Genomic DNA, 19,067 nt, shown 5'->3' on the forward strand with positions numbered 1-19,067 from the left:
GTCTGATAAGCTTAGTAACAATTATCAAAAGACTTCTAATTCTACTGTATAAACCTTTGAATTCCAAAAATTTGTCTGAACGTCATGTCCGTTACGCTGGAATTGACCATATATAATCACTTTGCGTTTATTATGTGGCATGTTGTATTCACCCAAATAATGATGGAATGTATCAGCGTACTCTTCGTGATCTTTGCATGCTTAGCCTTTAAGTATCAGACCCGGTTTGGTTTTTCTAATTTGATTGTTGTTGTTTAAATAACGATTCATATGTTGAAATAGAAAGTAGATAAAAGATCTATTCTTTTTTTTGGGGGGAAAGCCGGTGATATAGAGGCTGTTGAGTATTCATGGCTGATGACCATGGGCGCAGCTGACTAGGATACACAATATTCCTGGGCCATTATTAGACTAGGGAAAGTTATTTAACCTCGTGATTTATGCCGAATTCTAACATATAACCTTCGGAGTCAGATATACTTTGATATCATAATTTCATGTTATGTTTTGCATGTATAATATTTTATGATAATGTATATGTATATTGTAAAACGACAATTGTGTTATATTATAATATGAATATTATGTATTGTTTGGTGAAATAACTGCAATCGATATTCCATATCAATTTAATTATATTAAACTGCTAATTTGTACAGAAGTCCGAACTGATGATACAACTTGTAACAATAATTTATGTTATCTTGTACTCATGATGTTTTCTTTTGTCTTCTGGACAATGCAGGGGTTTCCGGTTTTTTCTGTTTCTGTTTAAAATTAATAAACACCATACACCACGTTATCTGCATTTCTATACGCCCTTCATCTCTTGAAGCCCTTGATGTGTGAATATCGAGGCAGACATCGGCCCCAACAAAAGTGTTTTTCTTTACCAAACAGATGAACGGATGATAACAATAATACCAGATATTGGCCGAGGTCGTCGGGTTTAGAAACCCAGTCTGCCTACCAAATGATTTATCATGAAATGGTACAGTGAGCAGCCCTATATTATTTTAATATGAAGATCTGGTATTGCAATACGCTCGTCAAAATGATACACATCTCCAATACACAGTTTGGGACAGTCATATAAGCCCAGGAGAAAAGTAATAATTTCAAACCGATCTTCAAGTGTGCTACATTTACTAGATTGTCTGGACCATCCCATCCCGTAGGTTCTTCCAACATGCCAAACCGAGTAATATTGTGGACTACCTTCAGAAGTGTATCCACGGCATTCACGCGCTCGATGGGACAGATTCCTGGGGTCGAGATATGGCCCGAGCCATTCGGATTTGCCAATACCGCAAAGATCAACTACGAGTTGAACGAGGGCATCGATCTGCCGACATCGTATGAGGGAAATGAGGCCGCCTTTGATAAGGCAGCTCAGTATATTGGGAAATTGGTAGCGCGAAAGTTCAAACCAGAAGCGTTGTCGTAAGTATCAAATGTGTCGTGTTGAATCGTATATTGCACGATGCTCCGAAAACTAAGAAACTATCGTATTATGAACAATACAATTTGTTAATGTTGTGCTGTATTGTAAGTCCAGATGGTTCTATATATATATAAAACTTCAGGACTGTACATTTATATAATGATCATTGTGTATTAGTAAATAGGCTTAAATGAAATGAAAGGTATTCTAATCGAAAATGGCACTTTATACTGTGTAAAATTTCTTACTTTCAAATCAGTAAAATGCGCCCTACCACAAGGCTCCATTTTAGGTCCAGTTTTATTTTATGTAATTATATACAAATGATTTACCAACTTGTACTTCTCATCTTAACTTTATAGTTTTTGCTGATAATACAAGTATATTAATGAAACATTAAAATACACAATTTTTCATTCAAACTGTTAGGTTTTTTGATATCTGATATGAAATGTTCAGAAAAGGTGCTTCATGAGATTTGGTCATTAAAATTTGAATATAGACGGATAGATGAATTATATATAAATGATGAAAAGATGTTGAGCTCTAAAACAATTTAATTCATTGTAATAAATATAGACGAAGACATGGAATGTAAGAGTCATTTATTTTTTTTTTTTCTTTATTTCTGTCATATATCTTTTTTCATCTATATTTATCTTTTTTTCATCTATATTGTCCAGTCATATTTTTTGTTATTTCACCAGATCAAGCTGGTTCATGGTCAGCCCTTTCCCATTCTCAGTTTTACTCCTTTTTAAGAAATAGTTGTCTTGTACTGTCCTGTCTCTTGTTTTGTCTTGTCTTCTATGTCTTGTCATCCACTGTCTCTGTTTTTTTCTTCTGTCTTGCGCAACATATCCTTTACAACGAAGACCTCTTTGTGTGAAAAGCTTTGCATTTGTTCAGTAATTATGTTTCCATCAATATGATTTCTTTTTTTCTCTTTTTCTTTCCTGTAATACATGCATGTACGCATATAGTAAGTCGACTATAATTCTTCTTTTCCAAGGGGATCCACAATTTACAAGCTTTGCTTTTTAGTGGATCCCTCATTTCCATTTATGCTCTTTATTATACTGGGGTTTTTTTTGTCTGTTTTACGAAGTAAGAATGCCCTTCTGGAAAATTGTACTTGATTTGTATTGTTTTATATTAATTTGTATTATGTCTTGAATAGAAATGAAATAAAAGAATTGAATTAAATTAAAAATATAATGGAAATAATGACGATGATGATAACAACAATAATGATAATAATAACGTAATATTTTCCATGTTGGCCAATTCCCAAAACTGATTTGCCAAGTGGGTACTGATAATTATTAATATTATTAATACCCCGACAAATCCTATTGACTATACATTATATTCTCCTTAAAATCTATAACCAGAATTCATTATTTTATATGAATATAATTATTGTAGACCCTTTTTGAAGGGAGAGCCTTGCTGGTGTCTGTTGCAGAGTTGCGTTTAAACACAAGTAAAAAAAAGATAAATTGCAAGTCAAAAATGCGCGTTGTGGATTGGTTGAATATCAAGTTGCGCATGATTTTCGATTGATTCCATCCCTTTCTGCAACAGGCCCCAGGACATATTTCCTATATCTTTCTTTAACGCAATGATGCAGGTTAACACCGAAACCGAATTTTCCCGATTCTAACCGATTTCGGCCTAATTCGGATGGTTTCGGTGGATTCGAATGTTTCCGAACCCTTCCAGAATTTTCTCGCATACGTAGAGGGAGAACAGAATACTCCCCAAACCACCCGAATGCGTGTATTCGGGTGGTTCCGCAGCTGATTCGGCTCCGATAAAACCCTGGCTTTATAGACCCGATCTGACGGAGTCGTCTTTGGAATATCAGCTCACCATCGCCTGACACACACACCACACACACCCTAACACACACACACCAACATACACACACAGATCGAAAGAAAATCAATGTATTACTTATATTGTCTGTCCTTCTACAGATATGACAGTATAAGAACGATGCTGGAGACTTCCACGGCAGAGAACGTATTCGTGAAAGACATTGGTCTAGCGATGCAATCGAGGGATCTGAGAGAATTCATTCCAGAAGGCTATCGGCACTCCTTTCTGATCCGCCATCCACTCTTGGTATACTCATCTCTGCATAAAGCCAACTACAACCAACTGAGAAACGTTAATCTACTTCATGCAGACGAAACCAACGAGGATGAATTCGATCAACGAAGGCACAAGGACCTGCTGGGAGACCCCTCCCAATTCTTCAGCAGTCTACACGACGTCTGGTTATACATCAAAGGAAACATCGATCCTGCACCACCTATCATTGATTCTTCGGAGTTACTGCGGAACCCTGACGTGATTATGCCTAAGTACTGCAAGGCTGTGGGACTCCCGTATACAACACAAATGCTGAAATGGGAACCATCTCTGGATGTTATTCAGTCCTGGAAGTGGTCTTCTGAAATCAGTCAGAACACGAGTTACCTAACCAATCTGATCTCAAGCACGGGATTCTCTAAACCTCAAGACCTTCCATCTCTTGACACAGTAACCTCTGATGTCGTTCAGTTGGCCAACGAAGCATTGCCGTTCTATGAAGAAATGTACAGCAACCGTCTACTTTAAGAGAAACTCCATTTGATTTGAGCATCTATACCCAAGGTGCAAAAGCCTCTCCTTAAACACTAGTTGTGGAACTTCTCGAAGGCAACTAAGTCATAGTGAGAAGCCCAAAAGTGTACCAAATGGCATAAAAATTAATAAATCGCTTTGAAACTTCATTGATGCTACATGTAGCTTCATGATAATTATAGGAAGCATAGTTAGGAGGCCTTTCCATGAAGATATTTTCCTAGTGACTGACCAGCAGAGTAATTAGCAAATACAATGAGGGGACCACATGACGTATGGGACAACATTTCTGAAAAGCTGCGAGCGGGCAAAAATATTGACCCTTTAAGCTAAAGTCAAATTTTGTGATAGATTTTGGCATAATATTGAGAAAATGATGTAATATTTTACTTTTCTATGCATAAAAAACTCTGTGAAATTTTGTTGTTAGAGTTTTGTAATGTGTACGTTTCACCGACGTAATTTTGTTTGCCAGAGTTTTTTTATGGTAAAAGTTTGAAGCATCTAGTCCCTGATTGGCGGGCAAATCAGTCTGTAGAAATCACTAACAAAACGTCATCGCCGGAAGGCAGTATCACTGTCGACTGTTCATTTCGTTGTGTAGGCCCACCTTGTGCATGTTGCGGGATTTCTTATAGGTAAATGATCATTATGGTTGTTATTCAAATGTTTGCAACTCAAATTTTCATTTGAATTGCACCCCATTTACCTTCATTTCCAAGGTATAGGTAAAAGGCCTATACACAAAATCTATTATCACAGTGGCGGATCCAGGGGGGGGGGGACATTCGGCCAGTGAACCCCGCCCCTTTGAAAGCCATATAGTAAAAATTGTAATGTAAATAATCTTCAATTTTAGGTGATAACTTTTATTTACTTGTCAAATTTTCATCGGGAAAATATGCCCTCATTTAAAAAAATCCTGGATCTACCCCTAGCCTTTCAAAGTGTATGTAGGCATGGTGGGTATGAGGGAAGACAAGTTGGGGGTATTGCGATACGACGGTTGGGATGACATTCGCGAGTGATATGCAAATGAGCCAGCCGATGATGTCACACACTCACTGTTCTATTATCATTTTGAATATATCGAGAGTATTTCAGCTTCTTCTTTTTTCCTGTTAGATGTGAGTTAGGAATGTCTTGAGTCAGAAAAGCTTATGATACGCGGTAATCCCACATATTCAAGGAGATATTACACTACACTGTGCAGGAGGAAACATTAACATCTGTCAAGTACAAAATAAATAGTCAGTTCTAGATGACGTCATGTCTTCCCTCATTTGCATATCCAATGTGCTGTGATTTTAAATTTACCGTAATTCTCTTATATGACATCCAACTTTAATGAAAATTTCATCGTCATGCTTGTTTTATCTCTTTTTAAATATTCATACAGACCAATTTGCATGGAGAGGGATGGAATGAGTCTTCGATGAAAGAAAAGTTTCATCTATATTCAATTTTATATGATTATGGGGCCCCGTCTTACAAAGAGTTGCGATTGATCCGATCGATCACCACTATATGGACGGCCAGCAACGTCAACATAGAAAATGTAAATTTGCTCACTAAATATGTTCTAGATATAATGCTTATTCATACATTCATCGTTCCCTTGAAGATTCAGTGGGATTCTTTTTGTTTACTAAGGAGTTTGTTTACTAAGATGTATGGATGGATTTCGTACAATTGTGATTGGTCCATTCAGTCACCACTATGGACGGCCAGCAACGTCAACATCTATTATGCATGTTCAAAATATTTTCTCTGATGCATTCAATGTTTTCTTAAAAATCCCTGTGCTTCTCTTTGTTTACAAAAGACATTGTGCAAGTTTCATCATTGTAGCAAAAAATTATGACACTGATGGAATTTCATGGAATTACGATTGATTGGATCAATCGTAACTGCTTGAAAGATGGGGCCAAGGTGTATTAGACGACTGTAATGCCATTTATGAAGCAAGAGCTGATTCATCATTGCTTCCAATGCATGACACCTCTCCTATAAAGTCACAGATAATGATATTGACCTTGATGATGTAAAACGTATGATAAACAATGCTGTTATCGATTATTTTAATGACAAAAACAATCCAATTGTTTGAATAATGCAATTATAAATCACAATAGTAGTCATAATCATCGTTATCATAATAATGATAATAATGGTAACTAGCATTATCTCCATATTGTCTGATATCACAGTCTTTATAGAGACTAAGCATCAAAGTACATAATTGTATGCAATAAACAAAATAATCCATAACATAGACAGTATAATCATACAACATAATGAATACAAAATATCGATGTGAGCATAAACTTGATTTTATTATAATAATGATAATAATAATAATAATGATAATAAAAATAATAATGATAATAATAATAACGATAATAATGATAATAATGATAATAGTAAAGAGAAAGAGAAATAAAAGAGAAAAAGGTAAAGGACTTTTCTGATAAGAGGTATGTGTTTAAAGTCACTAAAGTTGATCTGTAGACTTTTATAAATGCCAAGGAGTGAACCCTATTTAGGCCGGGGTATTTTGGGAGTTCCTATGGCCGGGGGGGGGGGGGGCTGTCGACCGCGCAATCGCGCCGAAAATTGGCACGCGGTTTGCCTGGGACATAATCTACAAGATTGTATAGTAATTTATTTCATGCGAATCGCTATTAAGTGATTATGCTAATTTATGCGTAATTAGTATGCGAAATCATACTTTTTCCTCTAACTCCCTAAATAAAGCTCCAAATGTACTAATTTTTGCTATAGAAACTCTTTGTGGTATCCTTAGCAAGTGTACATGAAAAAAATTGTGATATCAAATCATTTTCGTATGTATTATATTGTTTTTCGCAATTTCTTATGTATTTCTTTGTTTTTTGACCTTTTGTTTTTCATTGTTTTTTCAATGAAATTTATTTGGGACTCTTCTGTGATCATAAAAAGCATAAAATGAATACATTTAGACTAGCAAAACTAAAAATAATCATACATTTATGAATTTTGGTTGAAAACACAATTTGCATTGACTTTGTACACGAAATCACGTTTTTGAGCCATTTTCGGTCTGACATGCACTTACTCAATGTTGCGTAATTTCGGAACCACTTACCCGGGTGACGCAAAATTGGTCTCAAAAGTTGCGCAAGACTTGAAAGTAAAAAGTCAGCGAGCGGCGCGGTCAAAAAATTTCGCACGGCGAAAATATCGCGCGATTCGTTGGGGGGGGGCCTCGGAGGACCCCCCCAGGCCTAGATAGGGTTAAGTGACAAGTCGATAGAGCAAACAATGTATACTTCGGAAATCACTCGATTTGGGTTCCCTACAATAATCATGCTTGGTGCAAAAGATTTATTTTCGAATCCTTCAAAGATTAAGCGATGAGAAGACAATCTAGCAATTTAACAAATTAAAAAAATTCACCATTACGAGCGATGCGAAAGAAGACGCCTGGAGCGATTTAACAATAACAATATGATAACAATAATTCTAAATATAGGCCCTACACGCTATGGTATATGAAAGACAATTGTATTAAATGGTTTATATATAGGATATGGTTAAAATACTCCATAATATGCGAAAATATCAATGCAACAATGTAATCTAATGGTAAATAAATGTTTCTTTTTTGTTAATGTAATCATATTCTTATAAGTGATTACTAAAACGTAACTGGAATGAGAGAAAGGAAGATGAGGAGGAATAGTGATAATAATAACACACTGTGACACACTATGAACACACTTGTGAACACACTATGAACACACTATGAACATATTGTGAACACACTAAGAACACACTATGAACGCACTGTGAACACACTATGAACATATTGTGAACACACTATGAACACACTGGACACACAGGAAAAGGGGATATTGGAGTAGGAGATAGAGGTGAAGGATGAACACAATAATTAAAAAAGAAAAGCAAGAAGATCGTGATCATAAAAAAGTATCCCTACTGGAAAGATCACGGTGTCAAACAATGTGCTCCACAATGTGCTCACTGTATGGAACACAATATGGAATCACATTCACACTGTTGAATTTTATCATTTTAACAGCATGAATCACACTTTGCCGACCAGTGATCTGTCATACTTTCGAGGTGTCCACAGTCTTTACAGTGTGAAAATATATTCACACTATTGTTATGAGCATTTAAACAGTGTGAATCGTATCTTCACATAGTCCAAGGGAACACACTATGAACACAAAGCAAACAAATTTTGAACACACTGTAAAAACACAGTGAACACATTGTGAAGACACTGTGAACACACTGTAAACATACAGTGAACACATTGTGAAGACACTGTGAACACACTATGAACATATTGTGAACACACTATGAACACACTGTGAACACACTATGAACATATTGTGAACACACTATGAACACACTATGAACACACTATGAACATATTGTGAACACACTGTGAACACACTATGAACACACTGTGAACACACTATGAACATATTGTGAACACACTATGAACACACTGTGAACACACTATGAACACACTATGAACACACTATGAACATATTGTGAACACACTATGAACACACTATGAACATATTGTGAACACACTATGAACACTCTATGAACATATTGTGAACACACTGTGAACACACTATGAACACACTATGAACACACTATGAACATATTGTGAACACACTATGAACACACTATGAACATATTGTGAACACACTATGAACACTCTATGAACATATTGTGAACACACTATGAACACTCTATGAACACACTGTGAACACACTATGAACACACTATGAACATATTGTGAACACACTATGAACACACTATGAACATTTTGTGAGCACACTGTGAACAAACTATGAACACACTGTGAACACACTATGAACATATTGTGAACACACTATGAACACTCTATGAACACACTGTGAACACACTATGAACACACTATGAACATATTGTGAACACACTATGAACATATTGTGAACACACTATGAACACACTGTGAACACACTATGAACACACTATGAACACACTATGAACATATTGTGAACACACTATGAACATATTGTGAACACACTATGAACACTCTATGAACATATTGTGAACACACTATGAACACTCTATGAACACACTGTGAACACAATGTGAACACACTATGAACACACTGTGAACACACTATGAACACACTATGAACATATTGTGAACACACTATGAACACACTGTGAACACACTATGAACACACTATGAACATATTGTGAACACACTATGAACACTCTATGAACACACTGTGAACACACTATGAACACACTATGAACATATTGTGAACACACTATGAATATATTGTGAACACACTATGAACACACTGTGAACACACTATGAACACACTATGAACACACTATGAACACACTGTGAACACACTATGAACACACTATGAACATATTGTGAACACACTATGAACACACTATGAACATTTTGTGAGCACACTGTGAACACACTATGAACACACTGTGAACACACTATGAACACACTATGAACATATTGTGAACACACTATGAACACACTGTGAACACACTATGAACACACTATGAACATATTGTGAACACACTATGAACACACTATGAACATATTGTGAACACACTATGAACACACTATGAACATTTTGTGAGCACACTGTGAACACACTATGAACACACTGTGAACACACTATGAACATATTGTGAACACACTATGAACACACTATGAACATATTGTGAACACACTATGAACACTCTATGAACACACTGTGAACACACTATGAACACACTATGAACATATTGTGAACACACTATGAACACACTGTGAACACACTATGAACACACTATGAACATATTGTGAACACACTATGAACACACTATGAACATTTTGTGAGCACACTGTGAACACACTATGAACACACTGTGAACACACTATGAACATATTGTGAACACACTATGAACACACTGTGAACACACTATGAACACACTATGAACATATTGTGAACACACTATGAACACTCTATGAACACACTGTGAACACACTATGAACACACTATGAACATATTGTGAACACACTATGAACACACTATGAACACACTGTGAACATTTTGTGAGCACACTGTGAACACACTATGAACACACTGTGAACACACTATGAACACACTATGAACATATTGTGAACACACTATGAACACACTGTGAACACACTATGAACACACTATGAACATATTGTGAACACACTATGAACACACTGTGAACACACTATGAACACACTATGAACATATTGTGAACACACTATGAACACACTATGAACATATTGTGAACACACTATGAACAAACTGTGAACACACTATGGACACACTGTGAACACATTATGAACACACTGTATACACACTATGAACACACTATGAACTTATTGTGAACACACTGTGAACACACTATGAACACACTGTGAACACACTATGAACACACTATGAACATATTGTGAACACACTATGAACACACTATGAACATATTGTGAACACACTATGAACACATTATGAACACACTGTGAACACACTATGAACACACTATGAACATATTGTGAACACACTATGAACACACTATGAACACACTATGAACATATTGTGAACACACTATGAACACACTATGAACACACTATGAACATATTGTGAACACACTATGAACATATTGTGAACACACTATGAACTCACTGTGAACATATTGTAAACACACTATGAACATATTGTGAGCACTCTGTGAACACATTGTGAATATATTGTGAACACACTGTGGACATACTGTGAACACATTGTGCGACAGTGTGTTGTTTCCAGCAGAGATACAAGAAGAAAACAGAGAAGAAGGAAGGCGATTGTAAACAGAAGAATGATTTAAAAGGAGTATGGAGTGGACGAGGGAGAAGAATAATACGGGAAGAATGAGAAGAATAAAATGAAGATGTGGTAATAATGGTAGTAGAGTGGAAACTGGAAAGTAACACAACAAAAAACAATTTAAAAAAAGATACGGCAGTAAAGAAGAAGACGATATACGAATTCCGTTCGATATACCGCCCTCTCACACGGGAAAAAAATCGTAATTTGAATGGTGATTCCAGTGGAAAAGAAAGCTAATGACGAATATTTAGCACTTGTGAAACAAAACTAGAACATGGTTAGAATCACGAACGCTAATCACCGTCACGATTACAAGAGCAATCTTTATTACAATGATGATTTAAAAGGCCCTTTTATTTCCACGAAATGCTGTCCCCTGTGCTTCTAAAACATATTCCAGAGGATCGAGGATAGAGAAAGTACAACCATGGCGTGGCTCATCTGGATGTAATTGGCGCCATTGCAATTATCCGAGTAACATCCATGTCTGGTTTAAAAAAGAAGAAGAAACATATCCGGCTTTTTAATACCATTCTTTTAATGGTTTATAAAGAAAAAAAGGTGTGTCGTAGCGAAATACTAAAAAACACAAATGAAAATAAATAGCAATTGAACCGATAATTTGATAAAGTTACAAAATGAAGAAAAATTATAGCAATAATTACTGCTGCAAATACAAGGAAATTGCTGATAAACTATTCTGATACTTCTAATGCTTAATTTTTAATATTGAGTTCAATAAGTTATTTGTTTGTTTTGGGGATATTTAAACATATCCACTGGTATTTTACATAGTATAAGAACTTAAATGTAAAACGTGGAATACCTCCGACAGTCTGGCCTAATTTCCTCAATACAATATGCATAATAGCAGCAGTGCTCACTTTGAAATAAACTAAACATGTATTGCATACTTATGTAAAAAAGAGAAAAATGTTAATATAATCCTAAGTTCTTGGACCTTAGATGATACTCTGTATTGATGCTTCTTTGTTTTATTTCATTACATTGAATATAAAGTGGATTAGTCAAGTGCAAATAGGGAGTATTCGCAATTATTACGGAGACACGTTACAACGCATCATGCATTTTCTTTTTAAAAAAAATCACGTCAAAAAACTTTACACTCAATGTTAATGTGAATGTTTTCAGCTCTGTTTCAGCAGGTACATGTAATCACCTGACCTGGCGCAAACGGGTTTTGACACTTTCCAAACGATGACTGTTCTGCACTCAGCCATAACAAAACTGATACAAATTTTACCAAATGACAAAGAAATATGTACTCTATCCATACATGCTAGAATTTATCTCTGAATCCCACATTATCTTTAAAAAAATACTTAGTGTAACAAATAAAAAATGGTGTAACATTTTTTTCTGACTTGCACTGTAGTAACTGTGCTTCCCACCCTATCAAAACCAAGATATGCTGTCAGATCTGATAATTTGTCGAGTGGCGTATGAGTCAAAATGACGTATAGGGAGAAACTTATCACAAGTTGCCCGGGAGCGAAACAAGTGACTAAAAATTTTGATACTATTACTACAAAAGATTCCAATTTTGTGATAGATTTTGAGATAATATTCAGACTATGGTATAATAATTCACTCTTTTCTTTCATTTCCCTTACTTTTATTCTTGGTCGTGAACAGTTTTGGATGCAAGCACCCCCAGTCCCCATCTGTACGCCACTGAATTTGTCGAACAAAAATATGTTGAAGAAACGGTGCAGGGTCTGTGAGTTTTGTACCAAGCCAAAACAAAATATCTTTCGTAAAGAAATTTGTAGGATTCATTTCGAAAAAAAACCCACATATCATGATTTACCTGCACAATGTACCTTCATCCACGTCATCAGATGTAACGTTGTGACCAATGATTTCATCCAAGGCATCCTTTACAGGCGGTACAGCTTGTAGAAGTTCCACTATCCCGGTAGGGGTTGGACTCGCACAATCTGACACTGGATCTTCACCACATCCAAGATACAGTATATGGTAGGTAGTTTTTTTCGTTGTATCTATTGAAAGGAGAGTTTTTATAATAAAAATATTATACGTGCTGAGTTGTAAGAAACTAAGAAAACTCTCAATGGAGTTTCACACGGGTCCTTGTTGGGGCCTCTGTTATTTCTATTTTAAATATTTAACACCAGTATTGTAAATGCATCGAATATCCCATTATTAATCTTATATGCTGATGATGGAAGGATAAGGATATAGCTTCCCTGCAATTGTATTGATACATTCTGTGACCCTGCTGTTATTGCATTGACTTGCTAGCCCCCCCCCCCACACCTCACACCACTGTCATTTTCAAGATCAAAGTTCCTGTGAATAACTTACTTCCGTTGTTCTTGAAGTCGATGTAACCGTTCAATTTCCTACAGCCCGATGTTTGATTCGCACAGTCAATGCTTTGCATGCTTGAGCCCTCACAGGGCCGGGTATTCGAAGGTTCGGTTCTAATTTGACCTCTTGTAATGCTCAAACACGTGTAGCATTTTATCGCCGAGCCTTTGTAACACAAAACAAAATGATCAAATGGTCAATGTGTTTTTACTCATTCCAATTCAATTAATTTATTTTCAATTCCAATGAAAAGAATTAAAGAAACATACAGAGAAAAAAAACGTGGGAATAATAACATATTGGCAATGCAAAAGAAAATACATTAGGCCTATGAAGATATACATCATGTTAACATGCATACAGTACATAAAATGATACAGAGATTTAAGGAAACGTGTGGAATTGAGGAATACTGCAAAAAAAAAACCTAAAGTTTTTGTCAAAGAAGTAATCCTACAAGAGAAAGACAAATAAAAGGAAATAATACATGTATTATTGAACACATTTCTAATGCGCATATCCACTCCGAGGAATGCTCAAGGCATCTACAATGGCATGCAGTGTTGGGGCTTTCAGGCCCTCAAGCATTCGAGGAATTGCCCATTTCTTCCCACCTGGGGCCTGTTCCATAAAACTTTTTACATGAGAAAACTCTGGTTAAAAAATGAAAGGTTAGCCTGATTTCTGCCATTGACTTTAACACAGGGGAAAAAACTCCGGTAAAAATAACCTGAGTTTTCTCAGGTAAAAAGTTTTATGCAGCGGGCCCCAGGTGACCGATCACCTCACTTGGGTTGAGTGCAGCAATCTGTGGGTGAATTTCTTGCTTAAGCCCCAGACACATGTAGACATTAATCCTCACGGATCAACACAGCAATGCTGGCATGATCCGGGGAGGTTTGGGATCGTTTTCCCCGGATTAAGTGTCGACGAGCGTTGATGATAGCACACAAGGCATCTTCACAAGGATCTACACAGACCATGCCGACAGAGCACGTCGTCGACACGGATCATCTGGTCGTCAACACGGACCAACACGTCAGCAACACGGACCTACACGTCAGCAACACGGACCAACACGTCAGCAATACGGTCCAACAGCACGTCAGCTACACGGACCAACACGTCAGCTACGCGGACCAACACGTTAACTATACGGACCAACACGTCAGCAACATGGACCAACACGTAAGCAACACGGACCAACACGTCAGCTATATTGACCAGCACGGCAAATGAAAATGTGCTCATTTTTTTTTTTTAATTTATTTTCTCATCCTTGTCGTAACATCATAATTGTTTTCTGAGTGAATTACAAAAAAAATATCAAAACTTCCTTAACCTCAGAAAAACACTGTTTTACTTTTTGTACAACACAGTTTACTCTTTTTAGTGTAGTTGTTAAGTTCTTGAAATCTTAAACAACAAATTCAATTTTAAATATTTAATCTTGAATAAATTAAGCATTTGTTAATGTCAACTGTTTAGCAACAAGTGAAAAGTTCATAAAGTAAACAGTGTTGTAAAACACGGACTGCTAAATATACTCCAGGAAGCTACACGGACCTACACGTCAGCTACACGGACCAACACGTCAGCTACACAGACCATCTCGGATTGACAGTCAAAAACCGCCATGTTAGCCTCCCGGACGTTCAAGGACCAACACGGACCTCCAAGGATACCAAAGGCGCCAACGCAGATCTATCCCCGGACCACCCCGGATCAGATCCGGGATGATCCGGGGTGGTCCAGGGTGTGTATGTGACTGGGGCTTTAGCAGACCGTGTGTTTTCCCCATCAATGTTATACAACACTGTTTACTTTATGAACTTTTCAGTAGTTGCGAAGCAGTTGACATTGACATATGCTTAATTTATTCAAGAATAAATATTCAAAATTGAATTTGTTGTTTAAGATTTCAAGAACTTAACAACTACTGTAAAAAAAACTACTGTATGAAAAAAAATAAAACAGCGTTTTTACTGAATAAGGATTTTTTTTTTTGTTATTCACTCAGAAAACAATTACGTGTTGCGACAAGGATTAGAAAATGAATGAAATAAATAAAACAAAAATCAGCTCATTTTTATGAGCAGATTTCATTTGCCGTGCTGGTCAATATAGCTGACGTGATGGTCCGTGTTGCTGACGTGTTGGTCCGTGTAGCTGACGTGTTGGTCCGTGTTGCTGACCTGTTGGTCCGTGTAGCTGACGTGTTGGCCCGTGCTGCTGACGTGTTGGTCCGTGTAGCTGACGTGTTGGTCCGTGTAGCTGACGTGTTGGTCCGTGTAGCTGACGTGTTGGTCCGTGTAGATGACGTGTGGATGCCGTGTTTACAGTCATCAACGCTCAATCCGGGGCAAAACGATCCCGGACCTTCATGGATCATGCCGGCATTGCTGTGTTGATCCGTGAGGGTCCGTGTCCACCCTGTATGACCTTGAAAATTGTCAAGTACAAGTATGATATAATTCCTATTCTCGAAAAACATAGTAACGTGCTTTCGACCTCAAAAACTTTGGCCAAGTGTTTCATTATGATTAGCTAAATTACCACAACAACCATGTTCCTTAGTTCGCAAATCCTTCTTTACAGTTGAAAGCCTTGCAAATGTAAGAATATTGGAATAGTAATCAATGTTTTAGTATTTAAAGGTCAAGTCCACCCCAGAAAAATGTTGATTTGAATCAATAGAGAAAAATCAGACAAGCACAATGCTGAAAATTTCATCAAAATCGGCTGTAAAATAAGAAAGTAATGACATTCAAAGTTTCGCTTATTTTCAACAAAATAGTTATATGAACGAGCCAGTTACATCCAAATGAGAGAGTCGATGATGTCACTCACTCACTATTTCTTTTGGTTTTTATTGTTTGAATTATACAATATTTCAATTTTTACGAATTTGACAATTAGGACCTCCTTGCCTGAAGCACAAATGTTAAAATAATGGAATTCCACGTGTTCAGGGGGGAATGAAAACTTCATTTCACATGACAATGACGAGAAAATAAAAATATTTCATATTTCATATAATAAAATAAAAAAGAAATAGTGAGTGAGTGATGTCATCAACACACACTACATTGAATCTAAAGCCTATACTTACTTGTGTGAAGCAGAGCGATGAAAGTAAAAAGAGCCAAACACGAAAACATTTTGCTGGTTACAAAGAGGAAACATGAATATGAATTAATGACAAAACGCAATAAACGAACTGCATGTTTCCATCGTGGTTGTTTGAAATCATGAATATACAGTAGTTAAATTGCTTTTGGTGGATAAAGGTCCAGGAATGTAAATAATATCGAAGTTTCGGCTCAAATTGCAATGTTGCAAATAAGTAACCTTTTATTCTTCGCCGATTTTTATAAATATTTTATTTCGTTGTATTCGTTGGTCCATAATGAGAATTCAAATGGTACAGTTGAGGATATTTTGCGCTCTCTCCCTCAGTAATTGTTATTTCTTTGAGAAAGACTCTGATCTTAAGGACGTTCCACATGTCATTTTCACCAAGTTTTGCAGAGAGTTACTTTGGTATCTATATCCATTGTGAAAATGCAAAAAAAAATATGTTCATGCGCTTATTTTTGTTCTACATGTCTTCAAATTAACCGTTTATGATATGCAATCCTGCGAAATCAAGAGAACTATGCCTTTCTTAGACGTCACGAATTCACCCAATGAGTTTAAATCATCTCTACTCAGTGGATACCGCATCAACGCCTAAATGATAAAAATCAGAAAATCCCAACTATCCAGCTTTACCATTTGAAACCATTTAGACACATATCAGTATATGCATTAAACATCATGGTTCTACACCGACACCAAATGATATCACAGTTATCAAATACATAACAAAAACTATAATTATTCATTTTCGTGTAAATGATAAGTATCAACTCACAGGCAGAGACACTAAAACATGTTTCTCTTTTTGGGGGGTAAATAATCCACATGAATTACAATGGCAGAATCAAATAATTTACATAATAAAACGAGCATAATTTATAGTAGTGCTCAACGCTGTTATCAACTTTGGTTCAGAATTTAATATAGACCTTTGCTGCACGTAAAGCTAAGGTTACACCAAAACCGAATTCTCCCGAACAGGGGCGTAACAGAGGTCGGTGGCCAAGGGGGGGGGGGGCAAAAGCCAAAAATTTCCCGGTCATATCATGGTATGAAAAGGATTTGTTTAATTATTGTGCCCCCAGCATTAGGGCAAAGCACAATGCGTGATAAGTACAAACAAAAGGGGGGCACAGCATGGCGCGCGCAGCAAATAATTGCTTAATATAATTCCCGAGCGAGCGAAGCGAGCAATAAAAAAAATCTCACCTTTTCATGATAATCTTACTTTGAGATTGATTTTGACATGGTTTTCAGAAATAACATATCTTACATCTTTCTTTCATGCCTTTCCTTTTCTCTTTTCTTTTTTTTTTGTTCTCTGTTGTAGAACTTTTGGGGGCAGTGCTATACGAATCGGGTCCGGGGGAATGGCGGCACCAGCATTTTTATCCTCGGGGGAGGCAAGATAACATTGGGGCGGGGCAACCCACAAATATTTTGCCTATTTCTCAAAATCGATCAAGAAGCACGAGCTATTTTTTTTTAATGTAGACTCTACTGACTTGAAAAGGGACCTATTATGGACTAGCTGTTTGCATTGGGTCATGAAGATGATATATCTCACCAAATAATGCGGGCGCGAAGCGCGAGCTGAAAATTTTAGATATCCTGAGATGATTACTACGTTCTATAAGCACTAGCGCGAGCTGAAAATTTTGATTTATGAAAATTATGACTACGCGGGATGTGTATCTCGCTAAAACGTTTTTTTTCCAATTCGTCCCAATTGCAAACTCGTCTACTATCATTTGGTCTAACATCATTTCGTCCAATCACCACATGGTCTTTTATTTTTTAGTCTAAGTTCAATAGCCCTTTAGTCCATATAGCATTATTTTTAATTGTACTAAGTGTTAAATTGTGCAAAATGAATGAAAAGGAAAAGGATATTAGACCAATGATCATAGACGAAATTGTGATTAGACGAAGTGGTAATAGGACCAAATGGTTGTTACACGAAATGTTGATGGACGGAATGGCATTCAACTAAATAAAAGTAGACCAAATGGTGAGTGGACGAGTTGGCAGAAGACGAATTGGCAATTTACCAGATCAGCAGCCTTACCTGGTGCGATCGAACTCCAAGTTGAAGTGGTGTCGAAATAATAATATTGTAATTCTTCCGATCCTTCTCAACGTGATGGGGGGAGCAGAGAACAATTTATAACTGGAGCTAGGATGGAGTAAACAGCAACTTAAATTCGGAATAGGCAGCCCCAAAACCACGCTACAATAATTTTCAAAGCGCATTCAAAATATGCGTTATATAGAAAATATGGATTACTTTTGTCTTCTATTGTAATCTCTTCAGTTTTGAATTAATGGAAGCTATTACGCCTAAGGGGGAAAAAGAAAAGTCTAGAAAGCGATCATACGATATTATTTCTCTGACGTATTTCCTTTATTCTCTCCCCTACCCCCCCCCCCCCCCCCCACCCCTCTCTCTCATTCTTTCTTTCTTCTTTGTTTCTCCTTTCTTTCTTTTATTTTTCTCCTTCTTTCATTCATTCTTTCTTAATTTGTTACTTTCATTATCTATTTATTTTCATTTCCCTCTTT

The 19,067-nt window shown here is 36.6% G+C and overlaps 2 protein-coding genes across 2 annotated transcripts; one reads left to right on the forward strand and one right to left on the reverse strand.

The window, feature by feature from the left end:
* Positions 1-1,096: 1,096 nt before the first annotated feature.
* Positions 1,097-4,443, forward strand: LOC121420737. Its single transcript, XM_041615386.1, has 2 exons — positions 1,097-1,443; positions 3,427-4,443. Exons 1-2 carry the CDS (start codon positions 1,190-1,192, stop codon positions 4,070-4,072), a joined length of 900 nt encoding a protein of 299 aa, XP_041471320.1. The 5' UTR covers positions 1,097-1,189; the 3' UTR covers positions 4,073-4,443.
* Positions 4,444-10,745: 6,302 nt separating this feature from the next.
* On the reverse strand, positions 10,746-18,691 carry LOC121420757. Its single transcript, XM_041615401.1, has 5 exons — positions 18,574-18,691; positions 16,477-16,529; positions 13,359-13,529; positions 12,841-13,033; positions 10,746-11,496 (listed from the first exon to the last, which is right to left on the reverse strand). The coding sequence occupies exons 2-5, from the start codon at positions 16,523-16,525 to the stop codon at positions 11,394-11,396; spliced, it is 516 nt and encodes a 171-aa protein (XP_041471335.1). The 5' UTR covers positions 16,526-16,529; positions 18,574-18,691; the 3' UTR covers positions 10,746-11,393.
* Between the last annotated feature and the right edge of the window lie 376 nt (positions 18,692-19,067).

Source organism: Lytechinus variegatus, chromosome 8 (genome assembly GCF_018143015.1).
Source record: "Lytechinus variegatus isolate NC3 chromosome 8, Lvar_3.0, whole genome shotgun sequence".
Taxonomy (NCBI): domain Eukaryota; kingdom Metazoa; phylum Echinodermata; class Echinoidea; order Temnopleuroida; family Toxopneustidae; genus Lytechinus; species Lytechinus variegatus.

Bases quoted from the DNA above. Each gene is read 5' to 3' on its own strand.
- LOC121420757 (XM_041615401.1), bottom strand. From the start codon at position 16,525: ATGTTTTCGTGTTTGGCTCTTTTTACTTTCATCGCTCTGCTTCACACA. The intron at 13,530-16,476 runs GTAAGTATAGGC...TGTGTTACAAAG, and splicing joins CATCGCTCTGCTTCACACAA to GCTCGGCGATAAAATGCTAC. The intron at 11,497-12,840 runs GTAAATCATGAT...TTTTTAAACCAG, and splicing joins GATGAAGGTACATTGTGCAG to ACATGGATGTTACTCGGATA.
- LOC121420737 (XM_041615386.1), top strand. From the start codon at position 1,190: ATGCCAAACCGAGTAATATTGTGGACTACCTTCAGAAGTGTATCCACG. The intron at 1,444-3,426 runs GTAAGTATCAAA...GTCCTTCTACAG, and splicing joins TTCAAACCAGAAGCGTTGTC to ATATGACAGTATAAGAACGA.